We start from the raw sequence: 19693 nt of genomic DNA, 5'->3' as shown, positions 1-19693 counted from the left end.
TCCGGATACTTGCTGTTTCCTCCCCTTGTGCTTTTTGCATATGCTCTGCCCTAAGAGGACCCTTTCCTATCCAGGAAGACCTGACATATAGTACAGAATCCATAAATATTTGTGCAATGAATAAAATGACTAGAGAATAAAAATTGAAGAACACACTAAAGAACTAAACAACAGAACTTCTTTATTAATTTGTAAACTTAATATGTGGAATTAACATTCTAGTCCCCAGAAACCTTTATTAGTTTGTGACTAAGCCAGGCATGTGCTGTTTTTCTAACCTGTCAAATTTCAGAATTGTCATTACCAAAAAAGATATTAGACAGTTGGGGAAAAATTATGTTAAGAAAGAAGCATAAATTGATCACCTTCTGTTTGCCTGGAACTGCTTTAGAATACTTGGGATATGACAGTGTGTTGCAGCCTTCTTTCCCATAGAGGAAAGATGATAAACAAGTGTACAGAAGATTTCAGCTCTTGAAAATTACTCTGAAGTAAATGAAACAGAATAATGGCAAGGGAAAGGTAGTTAGAGAAGCCCTAATAGGAAAGTAACATTTGAACTGACATGAAAGTGTCAGTCATAAAAGCCAAAGCCCCAGGCAGAGTGGACAGCATAAGCAAGAGCAGTAAGACCAGTGTCAGCCATGCCAGTGGTGCTGGAGTACAGTGAATGAAAGGAAGAAGAGTTCAAGCTTTCTGAATTGGTGATATTATGGCTTAAAGTTATTCCCCTTATTGATTGTTTCCATAAAACAAAGGCCATGATGATGCCCACAGCATTGGAATGATGTTAAATACAGCCACGGTAGTAAGTTAGCAGTGATCTTGTACATCACTGATAACTTCAGCATTATTATTAGACCTTTCCATAGAGTTTATGTTAAGGAGAAACTGGTAAAAATGAGTGCTACTTAAAATATTGGCCGTGTGTGTTTAATAGCCTACTAATTTATCATCTTATAATGTAGTATATTACTGCTAATCATTTGTAAGCATTAATATATGCATTGATTTCTTCCAAAAGGTTAAAAAGCTCAAGAGAGAACTCTCCCAGATGAAGCAAGAGCTACTCTATAAAGAACAAGGGTTTGAAACATTGCAACAGTGAGTATTAAAAATACTGAAATTGACTATACAGTAATTCAAAACTCCCTTTCTTAATAAAAAGAAACTAGAAGTACTGATTAAATAAAAGATATCACTAGGAAGCATAAAGGAAAGAAGCTCAGAGCTGTGTACCAAAAGTGAGTGTGTGTGTGTGTCTGTGTGTGCATGTATATGTGTGTATATATATATATATATGTGTGTGTGTGTGTGTGTGTGTATGTATAGATAGATAGATAGATATGCAATCCGCTAACAACAACAACAAAAAAAAGCTGGAAAAATCTGAGGTTTTTATTAATCATTGGAAATCAAAAGAAACCAAAGTGAAAAACTGTCTCCTGGACCCCAGCCAGCGTCCTCTAAGACTGTAGCACAGCTGAGATTGTGGGCCCAGGAAGCACTTCTTCATATTCTGCTTTGAGACTGTACTAGATAAACCAAATTTAATCCCCTCTCAGCCTGCAGCTGCCCTGAACTCTTCTAGATGTGTAGTTTCCTTGTCAGTCCCAACGACCTCAAATCCAACCTGACTGATGTGAATAGAGCATTAGCAAATTAGATCTCTGCCAAGGAGCTTGCCCTGCTTCCCACTAAAGAAAAATGTAGAGAAGAAATGGAAACAGTAACAGGTTCTAGTATCCCTTTGTACCAGCCTGTGGAACCTTACTGTTCTTTCTATTAAGGAGGTCCACTGTAACCAAAGTATAGCAGGTAAGGCGGACTTTCTATCTTCCATTCTTCAGCCTAGAAGTCTCATGGAAAGGAGTTGTGTTTTTTATAGCTGCATGACCATGACCACTTAGCTGATCAAAGATTTTGTCCTCTGCCTTTATGTCCCTCTGCCTGATACTGGACTGGGTGCTACCTACCATTTGTGGCACAGTATTTCTAGGGTTTTCCCTCCTGAGTTTCATGTTCAACCAGGTTTCCCAGAGTCTTCCTCAGTAGCATCTGAGGAATGCCAGACTGCTCCCAGTGGCCACCTCTGTGGAAAGCAGAGGTGAGATCTTTTGTCTGTGAGATCCTACTATGCTTTCTTCTCTTAGGAAATTTGGAACAATCTAGGGCATTAAGGCATTTTCCCCATTAAAGATTGTATGCATCTGGCCAAACACATGCTGTGTGTGTGTGTGTGTGTGTGTGTGTGTGTGTGTGTGTGTGTGTGTGTGTGTGTGTGTGGTGGCTTATATCTTGGGATGCCCACTCACACTTCACTGCTGACCACCAATCAGGCACATGACTCTCATTTCAGAGGTTTGCTTTTCATGGCTGTTTCTTACTTCATAAAAATCACTGTACTAATATTCTTTCAAATGCTCTGTCCTAGTGTTTCTCAAACCTGGCCAAGTATTAGGATTACCTGGGGAGCTCTCAGAAATACCTGTTTCTGGTGTCCACACTAGGCTAGGCATATTTTATGAGATCCTGGTGGATCTTAAATATAGCTGAATTCTAAGAAAAAGTTGCTGTCAAGCAGTACCTTAAGAGACCACACACACACACACACACACACCCAGGCCTCAAGTGTTCTAAGCTTGTTATTTAGCAATTGTAAATCAGTATTTTAAAGCATGACATCCAAGTAGGGAAAAGGAAAGAAAACAAACTTTACGGAGTGGGACAAAATGTCTAACTGTACCATATGTTAAACATTTTTAAGGTATAGGAAATCATAACCTATGTCACCACCAGGTTTGAAGGTTAGCCAGACTCCTTGCTTTTGTGGTATGGATGTGACAATGCTGTATTGTTTTAAAGTAGTTTGCTTGTGAGCAATTTTTATAGGAATCTAAGGCATGTTTAAGAATCTGTCAATAACATTCCACAAGAAAACAATAGACATTTGTTGTAGAAATTCAGGCATTCTCATGGACCAATTGTAATCCTTTGAACCAAAAGCAAAAAGATATGGTATGTACCAACAGACCTGTCCTGTTGATTTTAACTGTAGACAAAATAAAGCTGTTCTCACTCAACTGTTAACTGTCATACTACTGGAATATTGATGATAAGTGAATGAACCCAGAGCCCAGGCTAGAAGGAGACTTTTTTTTTCTTTTGGCAGTCCTGGGGCTTGAGCTCAGGGCCTGAGCACTGTCCAGGCTTTCCTCAAGGCAAATGCTCTACTACTTGAGCCACAGCACCACTTCTAGCTTTTCTATATATGTGGTACTGAGGAATCAAACCCCGGTCTTCATGCTTTCTAGGCAAGCACTCTACCCCTAGGCCAAACTCCCAGTCCTAGAAGGAGACTTTCATGTTACTATGATACAAAATGCATTTCAGGAAAAGACAGGATCTCACTTCAGGATTTTGTCACTTTACTCATTTACAATAAAGTGGGATAGTTTTATTGAACTGGAATGATCAGGTAATTTTACCTTGAGCTTTCATGTTACTTGGTACAGTACTTTTATGCTTGGTGAGCAAATTCATTGCTAATTTCACTTTGTGGTACCAGAGTTGATTCTGGCCTTAGTGACAGCTTCTGTGTAGATAGGTACAGAAGATGTTCACTTCCATGTCGCTGCCTTCAGTGTGCACTCAGAGTTGGAAAATGGGAAATAATGAGCCATTGGGTAAGCCAGAGAAGCCTTATAGACCTACAGAAATGTAGCTCTGGAGGGGACTTTTCCTGAAGAAGTCATCTACATGAAAATCTCTTTGAAGAGAGACTTGGGTAAAAATAATTTTAGGGTACACACAAGCGAAAATGTTTTTACACATTTTAAGAAAAGAAAAAGGCACTCCAAGGACATAAAAGCACAGTACTTTATTTTAAAAGCCAGCAAAGGGTATCTGAGGGGGAAGCTCAGGTGTACAGTGCTTGACTACACATGTGCAAGGGGCCTGGGGCCCTTACCCAGCAGGCCTCCCCCTCCCACCTTCCTTTACCATCACAAAGCTAGCAAACAGTACTTGTATTTTCTTTTATAGTCACTTAGGTAAAAGCAAAGAAAAAGATGGGGTAGGAAAAGTGGTGGAAAGAAGAAGGGGGAAACACAGCAGTAAAGGAGAAAGCAGAGCACATTTGAAGCAGAGCGATTCTAAGGAGGCAGGAGAAAAGGAAAGAGGGTTGGGAGGGCTTTATGGGCAATACAGAGAGAGAGGATATGCACCTGTCTACCACCTGGAGCCTGCACAGCCCAGCAGTCTCTACCTAGCTTTAAAGTATCTGAAAATCAAGCTAGCAATCTGAACTACTATTTCATACCAATAGAAGAATTTTTAAAATTATTTATTCTGGGATAAACTTTACATAACATATATTTAAAATGGAATAAGAAGCTACATATTCTAAATGTTTTAAGAACATTTCAAAAACATTTATGTTTTACTTACTAATAAAAAATAGTTTACTTAAGAACTATTTGCTGAAGGCCTCCCAAGCCGCCAGCAGTATGCTGGCATATATATATATATTAAAAAAAGCATTCTGACATATAAAATCAGGTGGCTCTTTGTTGGCATTTTCTATCCTTGTCCTACCATGTTTACTCCTGACCTTTACCTTTCTCAGGTGGAGATTAGAATCGGCATGTGATGAATGTGTTGAGGGTTGGGCACAGCCAGCAATGGGATCATCCAAACAAGACTGAACACTAAAGCCTTGTATCTGTTTGAACTCAAAATGGCTAGTTAGAACGACATGAGGCAGCAGCAGGAGATGGGAGAAATTGTAACTGGACTTGATTTCAAGAGAAAGGAGAAATGTCAGCCTGAAAAGATGGTATTGTAGAGTTATGATGTAAACAACCAACTAAGACAATCCAAAAATTTAATCTCTGTTGTTCATTTAATTGTGCTGTCATTCTTTGATATTGTTTATTCTCTTCTTTTTCTTCTTCTTTTAACAGAATTGATAAAAAAATGTCTGGAGGCCAGAGTGGATATGAACTTAGTGAAGCCAAAGCAATTCTTACTGAATTGAAATCCATCAGAAAGGCCATTAGCTCAGGAGAAAAGGAAAAACAAGATCTGATGCAGGTATGGTGCTATAAAATACCTTAAGCCATTGACTATTTCCCCAAGCCCCAGAAATTGCAAGGTAGAAATTTTCCAGCAGATGTAGTGTCCCTTTATTCCATCTTCTCCATTCATACTGATTGGACTCTGTAGGAGATAGGTTATAGGTCCAGGCACAGCTACTACTGTGAAGATGAGGGTGGTTCTCAGATTCTGATGTAGTTAATGAAGGAAGGCCGTGACAGAGTAGGTGAGACTTCAGCCCATCTGAGGAGCTTAGCATCTTGATATACCCTAAAACTCATTGGGAACTTCCTATGGGACCCAGGCAGAGTTCTTTCAACCTGTGATTCCCTCAAGCCCAGGATACATGAAAGAAATGTCAATTCATCAGAAAGTAGGGAGTGTATTTTTCAGGATGTGGCTAAATGAGAAGGTGGAAACTTTCTAACTCATCTGATTCCGAGGTGCCAGCTAAGGTTGGGGTTGATCCTGCTGAGGGATAGCCATACTGTTAGCACTGGAGTGGGAAACTGCTACTGGCAATAGATCCCCTTATAATGCAGTACAGGTCTCAACTCAAGAGTCTCAACTCACAGTGATGCAGCCTCATATGTAGGAAAAACAAACTAATCATTTTAAACTTCTGTGGTTATTAGATATAGTTTAATATGTATATGTGTTTTTTCAAAGAATATCTCTATTCCTCCTGTTTCCTTCCCTCCTTTCATAATTAACATAAATTAAGAATACAAGAGTCCTTTATGTAACAGAATGAGAATATATTCATTTTTGGAAAACATTAGAGCTAATGATATTACATGTTCTTAATAGAACCTACATATTTAAATACTGTATTCACCTATTTCATGTTACTTTTCAAAGTGCTCGTTGAATATAGATAAATATTTTGGGGTCCACATAATTTTGCACATTTTGGAATTTTGAAATAACATTCAAGAGGAATCATAATAGAAAAAAAAGTGTTAGGGACGATAGCAAATCTAAGTACTGACTTACATGTAAATAGTCAGTCATTGGGCTGGGAGTTTGGCTTAGTGGTAGAGTGCTTGCCTAGCATGCACGAAGACCTGGGTTCGATTCCTCAGTACCACATACATAGAAAAAAGCCAGAAGTGATTCTGAGGCTCAGGTGGTAGAGCTCTAGCCTTGAGAAAGTCCAAGGACAGTGCTCAGGCCCTGAGCTCAAGCCCAAGACTGGCAAAAAAAAAAGTCAATCATCGCAACTCCTAACTCTTCAGTTGATAGGTAATGAGATTGTAGGACAAAAAAATTCAGTTACTTAAAGTCATATAACTGGTAAGTAGCAGAACTAGGACATAAACCCAGGTACGGTGGCTCCCAAATGTGTGAGGGTCCCTCTCACCCTCTGGGCTTGAACTAAGGGCCCAGGCACTGCCCCTGAGTATTTTTGCTCTACCAGTTGATCCACAGCCCTGCCTAGCCTTAAGCAGAAAGAGCTCAAGGATAATGCCCAGGCCTTGAGTTCAAACCCAACAACAAGAACAAAAAGTTTCCCTACCTCTAAACATTGTCACACCGATAGCTAATCTTCTAGTACATGAACTTTTGGGAGATCTATCCAAACTATAGTAGGTTCCTGCTGAAACAAACACCTTACTGGGAATGTAGTTCGTGTGATAGAGTGCCTGCCTACCAGTTTTACAGCCCCCAGTTCAAACCCCATTGCTTCCAAAACAAAAAAAAAAAAACAAAAAGGACCAAATGAAATAGAGACTTCTATTTTGGAGATAGGAAATATAAATATTAGGATAGGGAACATGGCCTAGTGGTAGAATGCTCATCTAGCATGCATAAAGCCCTGGATTCGATTCCTTGGTACCACATAATTAGAAAAAGCCAGAACTGGCCGGACGCAGTGGCTCATACCTGTAGTCCTATCTACTCAGGAGTCAGAGATCGGAGGATCGCAGCTCAAAGCCAGCCAGGTGCTAAAGTCCATGAGACTCTTATCTCCAATTAACCACTTGAAAATCAGAAGTGGCGCAGTGGCTCAAAGGGTAGGACAGTAGCCTTGAGCTGAAGAGCTTGGGACAGCACTAAGGCTCAGAGTTCAAGCCACACAACCAACCAAAAAAAAAAAGGGCCAGAAATGGTGCTATGGCTCAAGTGGTAGAGGGTTAGCCTTGAGAAAGCTCAAGGAAAGTGCACAGGCCCTGAGTTCAAGCCCCAGGACTAGCAAAAAAAAAAAAAAAAAGTAAATGGTAGACCTGAAGGTACTACTAATGCTATCTTGGAGAAAAGTTAGGTAGTCTGTTTAATATGGTCTCACTTCCAAAGTCACACATGTGGGCTGAGAGTTTGGCCTAGTGGTTAAATTGCTTGCCTAGCATGCACAAAGACCCGGGTTCGATTCCTTGGTACCACATACATACAAAAAAAAAAAAGCCGGAAGTGGTGCTGAGGCTCAAGTGGTAGAGCTCTAGCCTTGAGAAAGTCCAAGGACAGTGGTCAGGCCCTGAGCCCAAGCCCAGGACTGGCAAAAAACAAAAACAAAACAAAACAAAGTCACACATGTATATGGCAAAATATCTAAAATAAAATAATTGTTTTTCCCATTGAGATGAGTTCTTTCTTCATTTCATTTTATGTGGTGGTAAAGAGTCTCCTTCATATACATTGAGCTTTATGGAAATACTTTGTGTTTCCTGGACAGAGTCTTGCTAAGCTGCAGGAGCGGTTTCATTTGGATCAGAACATGGGAAGCTCTGAGCCAGATTTGCGATCCAGTCCTGTGCATTCCCATTTATCTGTCTCCAGACAGACGCTTGATGCCGGGTCGCAAACAAGCATTTCTGGAGAGGTAAGTTCCCTGTGCTGTTGGTTGGCCTGATGCTGAACTTGATGGGCTTTAATGCCAGTAGGGGTGTTGAATTGAACAGGAGCTAGATTGTGTGCATTCAGTGTTTCATTCTTGTTAAGGCTGACTCTAAAAAAAAAAAAAACACAATCATAGCCTTTTCTGTCAAGGTGCCAAGTATATCAAGATTTGTTCCCGTGAATAGCTTTGTTCAAACTTCCTCCAACAGCATTTCTACGGAGACTCAATTGAGAGGCTAAAAATACATAAAAATTTAACTTTTTCCTATTAAGTTTGGAGCCTTGGAAATTTAGGTCATTTCAAATGAACATTAAGGCTAACGAGAAAAAGAAATAAATGGCTTTTACTGCTAACAAGAAAACTTGCTTTTGTAAGTTTTAAGTTTATTAAATTGTTGAATTTGTGATTTGTAGCTGACGTTTGAAAGCATTTAATGTGATTTGGATATTAAGTATTTTGCCTTCTCCCTTTTAGAATGCTATTAGTAAGTTTTGTTTTTTTCCTTTTTCTTTTTTAAATGAGTTCTCAATTATTTTGTATTTTATACTTTGAAGTGTGTGCTATGAAAGCAAGGTAGGTAGCTAGTTACAGTAGAATCTACTTACTTGAATGTTTTCGAGGTTATTTAGCTTATATTTTGTACAGTTGAAAGTCAAATGATGGAATTTTTTGTTCATAAAAGACAAATCAGTTCCAGTTTGTAAATTTTATTGACCTGTATGTCCTTCATAAACTCTTAGACACCAGACACATTTACCTGTTATTTTTGTCTTGAATTTAATTTGCCGAGAAAGTGCCATTAAAGTCTGGAAAGCAGACAAGCTTAAACTGAAAGAAATGTTTTGCCCCCACTGAGACTGGAAAGTAAGCTACTTCTAAAACTGGTGCTTTCCCATTCCACTGCCATTTTCTTGAGCTTTTCAATTACTTGCACTTCCTAGAAACAAAAGCAGTTTACTTCCTTCATTAGCAGAGTTAATTGACTTTTCTTTTTCCTTTTGTTTTTACTAGATTGGAGTGAGAAGTAGATCAAATTTAGCTGAAAAGGTCAGGCTGAGCCTACAGTATGAAGAAGCCAAAAGGAGGTAAGGACAAAAGGAATGCTGTTTTGTTCAGTCTGTGGGTTTAGACAGTTTCTTTTTCAGAATGAATCTCTACTCTGGTGGTGACATCTGCTGGGCACTTCACAAATGTCTCCCTGAGGTTAGCCTTAAGTGGTGGCTTTGTAGCAAAGAAGGATTACTTTCCCTCTTTCTCTTCCCTTCCCCTTCCTTCAAAGCTTGAGAATATGGAGGTTAATGAGAAAGTCCATGAGTGGTGAGAAGGGAGCGGGTAAAATTGACCCCTTCAAGAAGGTACTTGTATTTAAAAATAAGGAAATTGAATTGCCAAGGACTTGGGGGTTCAAAACTGGGGAGCTGCTAAGGAGTTCTTAGGTAAATACAGCATGGTCAGATACAACTGCTGATGTCCTCTGAGGGTGGTAAGATGGGTGCCAGTTCACTTATATCAGGGTGAAGGCAGATTCTTATTTCTCTCCTCTACTTTCTTAGCAGGCCTTGCGCTTGCTTTTTTGTGACTGCTGTGGGTGAGAGCCTTATCTAGCACGTAGAACTTCAGATTGTTTTCATAATACAACATGCCTTACTTATTTTGAGGGAGAAGACCATATTGACAGAGATGATTTGATTTTTACTTTCCATTTGAGAGCTTAAAGAATGTTATTGTATTTAGGAAATACTGGGAAGCCTTGCATTGTCAACCACATTCCTTCCCATAAGCAGGAGAAGCTCAGCTGAGAAGGTCCGTAGTGAAATGCTTCCTACCAATAAGCAAAACACCAGACTGAAGTATATTCACTATTAGCCTGGATGTGAAAATTTTGAAGTAATTGCCTATAGTTCTTAGAGATTATCTAGCTTTACCAAAGTAAACTGGATACAATATTTGCCTTTATGTAACCTGCATTTCTAATATTAGTTGATTTTTTTTTTTTTTTTTGTCGGTTGTGGGGCTGGAATTCTGGGCCTGGGTGCTGTTCCTGAGCTCTTCAGCTCAAGACTACCAACCTACCCCTTGAGGCACAGCACCACTTCCAATTTTCTGATGGTTAAATGGAGATAAGAGTCTCAAAAACTTCAGTGCCCAGGCTGGCTTTGAACCGAGATCCTCATATCTCAGTCTCCTGAGTAGCTAGAATTACAGACGTGAGCCACCACGCTCAGCTTATTATTTAATTCTTAAGTTTATTAAACAGAAACCTAAGTTTCAGTTCACAAATAATTAACCACATGACCTTGAGCAGTTCTCTGAAGTTCACCTAGCCAATTTTAATGCCCTAAAATTTTTTTTCCTAGTTGATTTTAATGTCTTGAAGATAGGAAGAAATACTCATTTTATTTCCTTATCATGGCCCAGACATCAGTAAGACTTTGACTTTAGTGGGGGCTGATCTGTGGTTTGGGGGTCCAATGATGTATAGATGACTCATGGATACTGCTTGGGTTCACTTGATGTGAGCAGGCCAACTCTGGCTAAAGTAGCCAGAACTCCAAGGAGTTTTCCTGAAAATGAATGGCAAAAACTCAGAACTAATCCTAAAAACCTATGCCTTCTGCCCATGGGTTCTTACTGGCTTTATTCTGGCTTGGTTCTGCTTCTGTTGGATCGGTTTTTGTTTATCTGTGATTGCGAACAGGTAATGCCACCTAGAATTACTTCCTTCTTGGAAGTCTCCTCTGTATTCTGTTCCTCAGGTGTAGGATATTCTATCTGCGATGAAAGTTCAATAGCTCTCTGATTTCTGATCAGAGTAATGAACAGGTTCCTTGCTTTCCTGCTTATGTTGTTGGTCTCAGCTCAGTTGATTAATTTGAACATCAAAACTTAAGGCACTGGTTCTTTCCCTATTGGTTTTATTGCTAGACAATGTGGAGTTTGTTTTAAAGCTCCTCGCTGATGCTGATGAGAATGTAAGTCTCAAGGGTATGTTAAAAATGCATTTTCCTCCTCAATTCAAAATAAGAGGCAGGTTGTGTTTCTCTGAAACCTGTTTTCTCCTCTAGCCTTTGTTTTATGTGCTTAATGAAGCTAATAATATCATGCTTATTTAGCATTTTGATGATTAATTTTCCAGTACATTGAGACAGTTGTTTATGATTTTTGTGGTTAAAGCTAAAGAATAGCTGGTGTTACATTTATCAAGTGCACATGGCGGGTGAAAATGAGCACAAGACATCTGCAGTGCTGATCAAAGATGGCAATTTTTCTTTTCCTCTTGTCTTTTATAATTTCTTCCACAGAAAAAGGGGGAACTACCCCTTTCCCCCTCAGTTTTCCATATTCTATATATACTGCTACAATATCCAAAGTAATCATCTATCATTATATCAAGATCAATTGTGTTTGTAATTTACCTGGCTCTTGGGGTTTGTGGTAGAAAGAGCCAGGTTGTTTGTTTGCCAGTCCTGGGGCTTAAACTCAGGGCCTAAGAGCACTATCCTTGGGCTTTCTCAAGGATAGAGCTCTGCCACTTGAGCCACAGCACCACTTCTGGCTTGTATGTGGTACCAAGGAATTGAACCCTGGCCTTCATGCATGCTAGGCAAGCACTCAACTACTAGGCCAAACTCCCAGCCCCTGTTTATTTGTTTTGTGAAGAGTACAGATTGTCTTCAGAGTGTCACCGGGCAAGTTAACTCAAGTAATTCAAGATATTTATATCAAATTGATTTAACTTAACTTTATTATAGACCTTTCAGCAGAGTGCCATAGAGAGTCGGATGTTTTTTTGTTTTTATTTGTTTGTTTGTTTTTGTATTATGGGTCATAGCGTCTGGGCGTTGTCCCTGAGTTCTTCTGCTCAAGGCTACCACCCTGCTCAAGCCCCACTTCCCATTTTCTAAGAGGTTAATTGGAGATAAGAGTCTCAGATCCTTTTGTACCTGGGCTGGCTTTGAACCTTGATCCTCAGATCTCAGCCTCCTGAGTATCAGACAGCGTTTTGATACTAGTAATTTACCTTTGGTTTATTTTCTGGCTCATCCCCTCACCCCTTTCTCTTTCATACCCATGGTATCATGCCACCTGCCTGTGCTGGCTGGGTAAGGTCCACTGTGCTTGCTCCCGTACAGCTAAATCACCAGGTGCTAGGGAACATAGGTCAGATGCAATAATGCGTAGGCTCTTGGCGCAGTGAATACTTAATAAATGGTCGCGGCAATCAGAGCCTTGCTAGAGAGAGACTTGCCAGGGCAAGGCTTAGGAGAATGTGGGTGTAAGGAGGCCAAGCCCTGTCTCCTATTTTCCTTGGTGACCTGGACCCTCAACCAATTGACTTTTTCTTAATGCGAGGTAACCAATTCCCTGGTCTTTCTCCATCTTCTGCTTCTGATTTGCCAAGATGTAGTTTGTGAGAATCCCTATTTTCCTAGGGGACAGCTTCTTTACCCAGAGGAACAAATTATGCAGTAATGACATTTTTGGCATCCTAGTTGTTGTTATTTTAAATGGAAGCCTTCCAGATCCTTCCCTTATCCCATATACACCCAAGCTACCTGCTTGTGACCCTGTAAAGCTTCTGTGTACTTGACCTTCACTTTTTCCATCAGCTAGGGTGATGTGCTCATTCACATTATAAAAGGAAGACTATAGAGCAGATGAAAGCTGAGTGCAGCTTCAAATCAGAGATGAGAGTGTGGTGTGCAGCTACTGCCTGATAAGCTACGGTCTAGAAGATCTGAACTGCATAGTCCTCCTCAGACTCCTCTCAGCCCACACCTACCTTCTTCCAGAGTTGTAACTATGTGTGTGTGGATCTTGTGTCTCTTTTTAGCATGGCCAACTTAAAAATTGAACTGTCAAAGTTAGATAGTGAGACCTGGCCCGGAGCGTTGGATATAGAGAAAGAGAAGCTGATGCTGATTAATGAAAAAGAAGAACTTTTGAAAGAGCTGCAGTTTGTCACTCCACAAAAGCGCACGCAAGATGAGTTGGAACGCCTGGAAGCTGAAAGGCAGCGGCTGGAGGAAGAGCTGCTGTCTGTGCGGGGAGCGCCGAGCCGGGCTCTGGCCGAAAGGTTGGTTTTCTTCTGGAAACAGTGCAACCTAAAATTTGTGGTTATTTCTTAGCTGATGACTTTCTTTTCTTTGGTTCTGAAATCTGAGTTGCATCTCTTCTTAGAGGATGGGAAACAGCCCAAAGGGACTTTCTATGGAGCAATAAAGCACACCCTCCCAGTAGCCCACAGTATCAGTTCCTTGTGTGTGTCAGGAATCTGAAATGCCTATGACAGATGTCCAATCACTAAAGAATGTTGACACAAGACCCAGAATGCAGTACATCATTGACCAGTCTGATAACAATAGCTATAAACTATTGCACTCTGATAAGCGACTGAAGCTTCCTATTCTGGGTTTTATTGCTCACAAGAATGCAAAAGTTTATTGCTTTTTAATTTCACAAGGAAAATAAAAGACAACTTGCTCCCTCTGATATCCTGACAGGTCACAAAATGTCCCCTGGATTTTATTTCTCAGTTGAACTGCTCCTCTGAAGCAGATGAAAATACTCTCAAGACACTTTCTGATCTTTTGTGGGAATGTGTGAGTTGATAATTTACAGTTGTAGGGCTAAGAGTGTTGCCCAATGGTGGAGTGCTTGCCTAGCATGCATGAAGCCCTGGGTTTGATTCCTCAATACCACATACATAGAAGAAGCCGGAAGTGGTGCTGTGGCTTAAGTGGTAGAACGCTAGCCTTGAGAAAGCCCAAGGACATTGCTCAAGCCCTGAATTCAAGCGCTGGGACTGGCAAAAAAAAAAAAGGAAAGAAAGAAAAGAAAAATCCAACTGTGTCAGGGCACAAGTGGACTCACACCTGTAATACTGACTACTGAGGAAGCTGAGATCTGAGGATCCCAGTTTAAAGCCAACCTAGGAAGGAATGTCCATGAGACATGTTATCTCCAGCTAACCAGTAAAAAGCCAGAAGTGGAACTATGACTCAAGTGGAAGAGCACAAGCCTTGAGTAAAAAAGCTAAAGGGCAGCCCCTAGGCTCTGAGTTCATGCCTCAGGATTGGCACAAAAAGGTGGGGGGGGGGGGAAGACAGAGAAAATCCAGTTGTGAGAATCCAGTTGTATAAACAGATCAGCTGGAATGTTAGGGAGGAAATCTGTTTGTCATTTGGACACACATATACAATTGCACCAGAGCCTAGTATTCTGTCTTGCTGGCTGTGTTATGGACACGTGTTTTAGGATAGACTGTCGTACTCTTCAGAATCACTGTACCATCCTTGTACTAGTAAGTATGGAGCAGCCAGTCCCACAATATTGGCACAAAATTGATGCGGCTGTGATCTCCAGTGACCTGGAAATAAGTTTAAAATCTGTAGCCATAATCCAATTTCTTCTTTTTCAAACTCTTGGCTTCTTGCCCTCTGATCCCTAGTCTCAATAAAGGCTTAGGTTGAGTGTCTACACAGTATCAAAATGTTTGAAAATGTGTAGGGAGGGAGAGGGGAATCATTTCTTAATTCGACTGTGAACTTGCCCCTTTTAAATTGAGTGACTTGGGAGAGTAGACTATTGGGTGGGAGTGAGAATGTTGATCAAGGCTTTGTGGCTACAGACTCATAGCTTTGGGCAGTGTGATGAACCTCCTCAGACTGTATTCTGCTTCTGTCTGGAAAGGTCTCCTCACATTTCCCTTCACCCCTCTTTCCTTCCTCTCATACTTCACCCCTCTTTCCTTCCTCTCATACTCTGACCTCTCTATCCAGTGGTGCTGAGCAAAAGGTCTGCCTAAGGTTGATGTGTTCAGGGCCCATTTTAAAACACTAGCAGGAGCTAAAAGAATGAGATGGCTAAATGAAACGGTTTTCCCCAAGTTACCCTTGTTAATGTTTTTAGGATTTCAACTTCTAGTCATCAGTAATTATAATGAAATAGGTAGTTTTTGTGAGGTTTATAGGTATATTATTTAGCATTCAATAACATGGTAGACAGTAATTTCTTCCTATCCTTTGGGAGATGAGTTCCAGGACTCCCCCCCACCCCCATACCACAATCCAGCTAACCCTAATAAAAATACAGATAACAATATTTTTGCAATACAATATTACAATGTAATATTGTAATATACATATAATATGCATATGTATGTAATTATGTAATATTTGCACATTGCCCACGTGCATGACTGGATCGCTTCTGGATTACTTATAATACTGCATGTGTGTGTCTGTAATCTCAGCAGCTTGAATAGTAAAGACTTGGAGAATCATACTAGCCCAGGCAAAGAACAAGACAGGTGTGATGGAGTACCTCTGTAATCATGGCTATATGCGAAGCATAGGTAGAAGGATTGCCATCTAGGACTAGCCCCAAAGGGGGAAGAAAAAAAAAAAGCATGAACATCTATCCAAAAACTAACTAAGCAAAAAGATATGTGTCCTGAGTTGTATTTTGCTTGCTTGCCTAGAAAGTTGAGGCTTTGTTATCTAATATATTGAATTTATTTGTATTTGGATATTTGAAATTTGATAGGGAAGGGGGGAAAATCAAGACGGGTGGGGGGGTGTTGGGGGGGAGGGAAATGGGTACCAGACATGTGAAAGGGTATCAATGTATGTGAATTAACGCACCTTCTATCTGGCAAATATCATGTAACCCTTTTACTAATTACAATAAAAAATAAAAAATAAAGAAAGAAAGAAAGAAAGAAAGAAAGAAAGTTGAGGCTGAGTTCAAATCCCAGTATGACAAAACAAAGTAAAACATAACAATGTAAATGTTGTATCAGTTTAAAAATCAGTACAAAAGCAGGGTTTTTTGGGGTTTTTTTGTTTTTTTTTTTTTAATCCCTGAATGTTGTTGATCAGTTAAATTCTCCATTATAGAACCAGGAACGTGTGCCATTGTGCACATGCCATGTTCTGTTTTGTAACAGCTGACTCTAGAAGGCCCTATAGTTCACCTTTAGATTGGCAAAGAAGACACATACGGGTTTGTTCTTTTGTTTTACTTAGCCTTTATGGGTGTGGTGTCTTGCTTGTCTTTTTTTTATTAGGGGTAGTTTGTTCCTAGGAGACTTTCATATTTTTGTTTGCACATACATAACTGTCAAGATTCTAGCAAAAACAAAACTCCAGCAGTAGGTTGGAACACATTAGGAATTGGAGCTATAAAACACTTCTCAGAGGTAGTGACGGATCTCCTGAGGACCAGCCATGGAGTTTGTGTCATGTGGGGAATTAGCAGTGTAGACAGACTCACTAATTTATGGTACCAGTGGCTTATCTCTCATGCAGGGAAATGTATATGTTTTATTTATGATATGTTGCCTTTTTGAGTCATTCGACATTCAAGTAAGTGAATAGTCATTTCTAGTGTCTGTGGCCAAAGGCAAATCCCCAAATCTCTATGACAGTGAAAGTTTAAAGGACTCGGACTGTCTTGCTTGATGGACATGATTACCAGTGTTGGTTGCTCAGGGCACTGTGATTCCACAACCCACCCACAGCAGCGAGCATGGGATCCTTTGTTTCCCAAGTAGTGGTTTTACTTCACTTCCCCTCCTTCCGTAACTTGTGTTCTTATTCTTGGCCCATTATTGTTTCTTCTGTGCTTACAGCTGCTACTCAGGGGTAAGTGGGGCCTTGGAAGGTAGGACAACACCTGGACAAGCACTCTTAGTTCTCCATGTTATGATGGGTGCTTCTGCAAAATAGAAGTCTCAGTGTAAATTTTGGTTTCCTCTTTGTGCCCCATCTAATCCCTCAGTCACTTCTGGGTCTCTATGCAACTACTTGCTTCATTGTCCCAAATTTTCCTGTTTTCCATTTAAATTGTGATGGCTTAGTATTTCAAGAGTTTCTGAGTCATTACTGGATTGTGATCTCTAAAGAAGCTAAATTCACAAGAACCTCAGCCACTTTATGACCCTACAGTTCCTGAGCCCAGTTCCTGGCCCACTGTACACAGTGGGAGCCTGACTAGAGTAGTGAGGTTGCCACCTAGTGGTGGCGAGGCACATCATCCTATGATTATGGTCATTGGAAGGATCCTGGGGTTCAAAGATAAATTGCCATAAATGAAAGTCCTGCAGTGCACGACTTCTTCTATGTCTCTTATTCCCTTCTCCAGTTATTGATTCTGTGCTTTTCTAGAGCTGATAAGAATTTAGCATCCCACTTTATTTTCCGACAAATTCCTGGGAGTTTTTTTCTAAAAACCAGTGTCTATTATTTCTTCTTGCTGCTGTTACTGGTTGTGAGGCCTAGGCACTGTCCCTGAGCTCTTTTTGCTCAAGGTTGGCACTTTGAGCCACAGCGACACTTCCAGTTTTCTGGTGGTTAATTGGAGATAAGAGTCTTGCATACATTACTTCCTGAACTAGATCCTCAGCTCTCAGCTTCCTGAGTAGCTCTAGGATTACAGACGTGAACCACGCACATAACTGTCAAGATTCTAGCAAAAGCAAAACTCCAGCAGTAGGTTGAAACATGTCAGGAGTTGGAGCTATAAAACTCTTCTCAAAGGTCATGATGGATTGTTTGAGTATTTTTGTCAGTGTTTATGAAGGTTGTTTTTTTTTTTTAAGTCAGTGGACAAAAGTATGAACACTATTTAATGGAAAAAGGACTTTTCTCTCCTTGATGAGTGAAGCAGAATTGTCGCTTGGTGTGGAGATATGGTTGCAGGAGAGGCCAGGTGGCCCCTCCTTCCCTCAGCACTCAGGCAAGAAGGAGGCTGTGGAACAGCAGGACTAGGTTGAGGGAAATTTTAGGGTCCCAAAAGAAAAGATCCTCTCACTGATGAGACTAGAAGCCAGAGGCTAGAGAACAGCCCAGGAAGACGGACAGAGGCCCCCTGAAAGGGTAACTTTCCAGTAGGTTTTGAAGATGTCTCCCAAGGGGGGCACATGGAATCTGAGGGAGACTCCCTGCTGCCCCTGGACCAGGCTGGGTGAGCACATCAGGAGATTTCTGTGACTGCCCTGTTCCTCTGTCATGCTTCTCCACCGGACCCCAGCCAGAAGGAGGAAGACTGGCAGCGGCCTTCTGTGTGGGAACATGTGAACAAGAGCCATAAAGGCCAGCACTGGGAGTTAAGAGCTTGCTTGGCCTCCTGGACTCAGGAATGGCTTTCAAAGCAGTCAGGAAAAGACAGCTTTGTATTCCAACTTAAGGCTTACGTGTATATAAACATTCTCATGCCATATCATAGCCTCCTTAAGATATAACCAAAAGTCTTCATCTCATCTTAATAGAAGCAATATTTAGGGTGGTTTTGTTGTTGTTGTTGTTTTGTTTTGTTTTAGTTTTTTTGTTGTTTTAGTTTTTTGCCAGTCCTGAGGCTTGAACTCAAAGCCTGGGCACTGTCACTGAGCCTCATTGTGCTAAAGGCTAGTGTTCTACCACTTGAACTACAGGGCCAACTGTAGTATTTTAGTAGTTTATTGGAGATAAGAGTTTTGCGAAGACTTTTCTGCCTGGGCTGGCTTCTGAACTGCGATCCTCACATTGTAGCCTACTGAGTAGCTAGGATTACAGTTATGAACCACTGGTGCCTGGCTACAGTGTTTAGTTTTAAAAGCTCACATCAGGAATATTTCTCTTGGGGTGGAAATGTAGCTTAGTAGTAAAGCATTTACCTTGCATGCATGAAGTCTTGGATTCAATTCCTCAGTTCCCCATAAACAGAAAAGGCTGGAAGTAGCTATGTGATTTAAGTGGTAGTGTTAGCCTTGAGCAAAAGAAGCTCAGGGATAGCACCTAGGCCTTGAGTTCACACCCCAGTACTGGCACGCATGCGCGTGCGCACACACACACACACACACACACACACACACACACACACACACCTCTGTGTACCTTCTCATTGGGGACTAAACTCAGGGCCTGCGCTAGTGCTCTACCACTTAAGCCACACCACTACCTCTGGCTTTTCTATGTATATGATACCAAGGAATCGAACCCAAAGTCTCCATGCATGCTAGGCAAGCACTCTAACCACTAGGCAAAACTCCCAGCCCTCATTTAGTCTTCTTTGCCTTATTTTTTTTTCATCTTGTTGAGACTTAATTTATAGTTGAGAGATGAAGAAAAATACTGTGCTCTCTATAAAATACCGTGAGTTAAGAATTTACCTTGCCTTGAAGTAGTAAAGAAAATGACAAGAATGCCTTTATAATGAAATCACATTATTGACACATCAAAGGAATAGATACCTATAAATAAAATATGAGCATATTTCCTTATTACCTAAGACATATATAACATTTCAAACAGGTTGGAAATCAGGGGCATTTGTTTTTCTTTAAACCAAAGTGGTGAATTTTTATATCACCACAGTGCAGGGCATGTTGAGGCTTTGAACAAGAGCAGTTTGGTTTTATTATCTGTAGAACACTTTCTGCTACATTACTCTGGCTCCTTGCAATACCTTATCAAGTAGGTGCAGGAGGATTATATTTACCATTTCACAGACAAGAAAGGTGAGACCCTTGAAGCTGGAACTTGCCAAGGATATGGGACCAGATGGCTTGCAAGCAGCAAGGCTAGCAACCACAGTGCCCTCTCCCAATCTATTTGGCAGCTGTGTGACATTCAGAATGGCTTGCTCCAGCCTGTCTGAAGACCCTCATGATTTACACTACTTAGGCAGGCTCTTAGGTTGTGCCTCGGTTGCTTGATCTAGTTTTCAACAAGTTATTTTTTACAATAAAATTTCATAATACTCTTTTTTTTTTTT

At 40.7% G+C, this 19693-nt stretch overlaps 1 protein-coding gene across 2 annotated transcripts in view; it reads left to right on the top strand.

Annotated features, from left to right (window-relative positions):
* Positions 1–19693, top strand: part of Wwc2 (WW and C2 domain containing 2) — a 163522-nt gene that overhangs the window by 105731 nt on the left and 38098 nt on the right. For both annotated transcript variants that reach the window (XM_090354153.1, XM_090354152.1), the window contains exons 5-9: positions 1025–1104; positions 4965–5094; positions 7772–7918; positions 8948–9021; positions 12771–13013. In XM_090354153.1, the coding sequence (XP_090210279.1) occupies positions 1025–1104; positions 4965–5094; positions 7772–7918; positions 8948–9021; positions 12771–13013 (674 nt within the window). The remainder of the gene's footprint in view (positions 1–1024; positions 1105–4964; positions 5095–7771; positions 7919–8947; positions 9022–12770; positions 13014–19693) is intronic.

This window comes from Megascapheus bottae, chromosome 20 (genome assembly GCF_031878675.1).
Source record: "Megascapheus bottae isolate mThoBot1 chromosome 20, mThoBot2.hap1, whole genome shotgun sequence".
Lineage (NCBI taxonomy): Eukaryota > Metazoa > Chordata > Mammalia > Rodentia > Geomyidae > Megascapheus > Megascapheus bottae.
Note: the sequence above shows the minus strand (reverse complement) of the source record. Positions and strands in the feature narration are given on the sequence as shown.